At 33.5% G+C, this 4,881-nt stretch overlaps 1 protein-coding gene across 1 annotated transcript; it reads right to left on the bottom strand.

Annotated features, from left to right (window-relative positions):
* Window positions 1-217: 217 nt before the first annotated feature.
* Window positions 218-2,102, bottom strand: LOC18096733 (inorganic pyrophosphatase 2). Its single transcript, XM_006385276.3, has 4 exons — window positions 1,730-2,102; window positions 1,408-1,529; window positions 1,101-1,302; window positions 218-752 (listed from the first exon to the last, which is right to left on the bottom strand). Exons 1-4 carry the CDS (start codon window positions 1,886-1,888, stop codon window positions 384-386), a joined length of 852 nt encoding a protein of 283 aa, XP_006385338.1. The 5' UTR covers window positions 1,889-2,102; the 3' UTR covers window positions 218-383.
* Window positions 2,103-4,881: the final 2,779 nt, after the last annotated feature.

Genomic DNA, 4,881 nt, shown 5'->3' with positions numbered 1-4,881 from the left:
TGGAGATTTGCATCAAAATTATCAATATTTTTCCAACCACCCTCCTAAAATCCCGATAAATTTCTCTGTATACTTTGCTCCTCAATTTGTGGCTTTCGGTCTAGTATGCAGAACAATTTCTTCCCTTGAATTTCTAGCTATTCTCGTCTGAAAATATGTCTCTTGTGGAAACTTGTCTAAGATAGCAGGACTTACGGCACAAGCAACAATAACAAGGTGAAGCAAACTTAAAATTTATATTATAGAATACTTTTATGGATCCACATGAAACGTCACAAACTTGCATGCTTCTTGTTTAAACCCAAGATGGAGGGGGGGGGGGGGGGGGGGGGACTAGGTAGCGTTGGCATTTGTCCAACATTTATGCTGCTAATATAGGTTAACTACTGGGTAACTGAGAGGGGTTGAGGCAAGCCTTCATGAGCAGCAATTGATATGGTCTGTAACTTGCAATCAGCTGAGAGCAACTGGGCAGAATTGCTGCTGATCTCGTCCGTGGAAATTCTTTCAATAATTTGGAGCAGCACCCGTTCTAGCTCTGCCCCGTTGATCCATTCATGAATTTCTGCCTTCACAAGCAATGGATTCTCGCTGATTAAATCCCACACTGGGAAATTCTTCCTTGGCATCACATAATCTGCCTCAGTAAGCTTCAAGCTCGGGCAATAATCGCCAGCACCATCTCCAAGATAGATGATTTTCTTGCTTCCGTCCTTGGATATGGAAGCTTGGATTCTTTCAATGATGAGACCCTATTTAATTTTAGGGAAAACATAAAGCACAAAAATTATAATTATAGTTTCCTAATAAATCATGCATTAGAATTAAAATATTTGACCTCTCTACCTATAATATGATAAAAATCAAAAGTTGACTGCATGTCGAGATCATACATGTGGTGGGGTCACAAAGATATTTAATTATGACCAGTTGTCCCCATCATAATAAAACATGTTCCAATCATTCTGTGTCCAATCGAGCACCAATGATTTTCTTAAATATGTGATCTAGAATCCTCTAGGAACCTTCAAATATGAATCGCCTTTTCTAATTCCCAAAAGAAATTAAATCTTTGATCTTGACTGTAGTTATCAACATACCTTGCACATGTTAGGAGGGCAAAGGCTGCAGCAATGAGAAGATTGAGTAAAATCATGGTAAGGAGATATCCTTAGCCTCTCTTGCTCATCAACAAAACCTGGGTTCGTGTTGATTTCAGAGAAGTAATCCTTCAACCCAAGATGATTCAGAATTGTCTCGATGAAGAACATGTTTGCATCACTTACAATCCTCAACTCACACCTGCAGACAAATGAAGATTAAATTTAATTCCTCGCTGTTAAGCATAATTAACAAAAGAAATAATTAGAGAGAATTGTGCGTGCGCGTTTACAATAGATATATTACCCTAAAGCATGGGCTGCTTTGATAGCAGAGATGACCTGGGGATGAATAGGAATACGTCTCAGAACCTCTGCAATGTCTTCAATGGTTTTTCCATGTGAATGAATTTCCTTCATCATCCTGTCCTGGAAATTTTCAAGAAAGTCAGAATCTTTTTATTAAAATCAGTACATAAAGGATGTAAAATAAATAGAAACGAGAAAAACATCAAGAAATTAACATGGGGGAATATAAGCAAACTGATCATTCCTGAAACATTAGTTTTAATATAACAAAAGAAAAGCAATAATATTGTTACATGACATTAAATAATGTATGTACTGACCATGAGAGAATTCCATGGCATGGTGTGGAGGAGTTGATTGAACAAATCGGTAAAACCCAACTCATCAATAACCCAGTTATCACTATCCACGTCAATGATGGTTTTGTCAAAATCAAAAACCACCACAATTCCACCAGCTGCAGCGGCGACGGCGGCCATTGATCACCACGTCGAAAAAGAACAAATACTAGCTAGGATGTAAATATTTTTGGGATGTGGAGTTTTGAAAAGAAGAGGAGAGGAAGGGGTATTTATATAGAGAAGCAGCTCGGGGTTAGTCGAAGAATCAGAGTTACATTCGTATTTAAGATGCCAAAGGAATATTACAAGAAGGTGCGGGTGTTTTTGTTCTGAGAAGTGGCAGGCGACCGAAGCCAGCCATGCTATTTTCCTACCACTCCTATCCGGTTTGGTCTCTCTACAACGTTATACGTGTCACTTTCTACTTTTAATTCTTATGGACCCACTTGTTATTCCAAGCACATGTTCCCTTGATCGTCCGATTTCATGACTTTTATCTTGGTCTCACATATCAACGGATTAAGGAGATGCTTGCGTTCTTATTACTCCTTAATGGTATTATTATTATATACACCATAGGACGGAAAGGAAAATTCTAAGTTTTTTATTAATCAATTTCTTAAAAATGAACTCTAAACCTAGAAAACAAATTATATCTTCATCTATAAACTATAAATTAAATAATAAAATAGAATTTAGATTTCAAATATATACATAAGACTACTATAACAAGAATTTATTTATAATAAAATAAAAACTCGTTCATTATATATATAAAAACAAGATTTTAACTTCATAAAAATATCGATTAAATAAAAAGAATCATACTAAATATAAAAAAATATCATATTAAATTATCTATCTTAATTTGACTTAGATCTAGTGTTCAAATTTGACTTAGGTCTAGTGTTTAAATTATCTATCTTAACCATATATATATATATATATATATATATATATATGGTTACTTTTGACGATGATAATATATATATAAATGGTAACCTAAAAAGGATATATGATGATTAGGCTCTTACTATTTGTGTGCACACATTAACACCCACATTGGTTTTGGATTTTGAGGCAAGTTAAAGAGGTGGGAATAAGGGAATATTCGAAGGGAATCAAATTCACCTGCCAGTACTTCCCAGGTTCGATTCGAAACGCACTTAATTTGGCTGGCTGGCTGGCTGGAGAGGAGGGTATATCCTGGGTATAGAGAGAGTCCAAGTGGTGATTGTTGGACGCCATCCTTGTCAGTGACATATTATAGCATTGCAATTCATGTGATGCTACCGCATTAATGCATAACATGTCACATAATTTATATGATACTAGATATATGCTCGGGTTTGCCAGATCCATGACACTTGGATCTGATATGGTTGCGAAGACAAACGACCAAAAACAATTCGAGGTGTATTCTCTTTTAACAAAAAAAAATCTTTTTTTTCAACCCGTTTTTTACTCAAAATACCTATAAAACACCTTAGAAACCATAACAAACCTATACATGGCCTCAAAAAACCCTAAAAACCGAACTGAACCGGAAATAAAAAATTAACCCGAGCTCAGATATGTTTTTTCACGAACTTTCAAAATACAAAAACACCTAATATGAAATTCCTTCATCAAATGAAATAATTTGATAAAAAAATCTTTCATTTTGGTGCCCTAAATCGGTGCCAATGATAAATTTTTCTCTACCACCGGAATCCAGCAACCCCTCTTTCTCTCCTCTCTCAACCAGGAAAAAAATTAATAAAAATAAACCTCTGTACCAAAATGAAACTAGAACAATTTTGAGGGACCAAAATTATATAATTTGTATGTTTGTTTAAGTTGGAGGAACAAAATGATTTTTTTCAAAACATATGGTACGCTACCCATGTTTGCCTTTTTTTTTATTTCGGTCCCCCATCTTCCAATCCCACCATTTCATAAGAATTTAAAATCAATTGCTCCTTAAATAAGACTAAATCGTCCAAAAACAAAGTTTGAGGATCAAATTGAAAAAAATAATAAAATTTTACACACTGACAAAAAGCATAGTAAAAATCCCACGAGTTTTAGTATTATAACTAATATAGGTCAATCTGTTTTTTTTCTATATTATTGATATGGTTTGTAATTAGATCAACATATTAACCACTATACTTATAAAATATTTATCATTATAAATTGAGACCTTCAAAAATTAAAAAATAGAGTCGTTATCGTATAAAAAAATATATGAAAAAAATGATTATTTTTTTTTAAATATAATTATGATCAATAATCATGAATTAGGATTCTTTTTCAAAAAAAATAAATAAAGAAGAAGAATCCTATGATTTTGATGATGCAAATGGTCGTGAATTAATGTTTCTAGCTATGGACCTTAATAATGCTCATATATAATTGATTTTTACATTAAGCTTGCGTGTTCTCTAGCTATAAGTTGGAGATTTGACTGAACTGTTCTATGAGTTCATGAAGACACTCATTCTGCAAGCATAAGTCAAACATTCATCTCTCGATCCCCTCGATAACTCATGGAAAATTTGATTCTATAATTGCAAATGTAGCGACCGATCATGCTTCTCCAAAAAGAAAGATCAAAGTAGAAAAGCCCAAAAACTGTATCACTAGTACAAAGGGTAATTAAGTTTCTAGGAGGTATGATAGCGGTTATTTTTTATAATATTTTTTATTTGAAAATATATTAAAATAATATTATTTTTTAAAAAAAATTTATTTCAATATTAACATATTAAAATGATCTAAAAATACCTTAAAAAAATTAATTTAAAATAAAAAAAATAAAAATATTTATTTTAAAAAAACACTTTTAAAACACAAAAATATTCTATTCCTTGATCTGGTTGCTATAATTTCACGGATTCGTGGCGATATAGCATGAACATTTGTGTCACACACACTTGATGCCCAGCATGACACCCTACATTTTGGAGTGGACACCACACCAACCGACGGCTAGAATGATATAGTAAGAGGAGTAAAGTGGGCAAATTAAATTATGATTTGCTTTATGTTAGTGGTTTCTATGTCATCTCTGATTCTCGAGCAGACTGCAGGATAACTTTTCGGTGGGTTTTGCCTTTTCTCTGTCATCTCTTCTGGATTTCCGCCTC

Source organism: Populus trichocarpa, chromosome 3 (genome assembly GCF_000002775.5).
Source record: "Populus trichocarpa isolate Nisqually-1 chromosome 3, P.trichocarpa_v4.1, whole genome shotgun sequence".
Classification (NCBI taxonomy): Eukaryota; Viridiplantae; Streptophyta; class Magnoliopsida; order Malpighiales; family Salicaceae; genus Populus; species Populus trichocarpa.
Note: the sequence above shows the minus strand (reverse complement) of the source record. Positions and strands in the feature narration are given on the sequence as shown.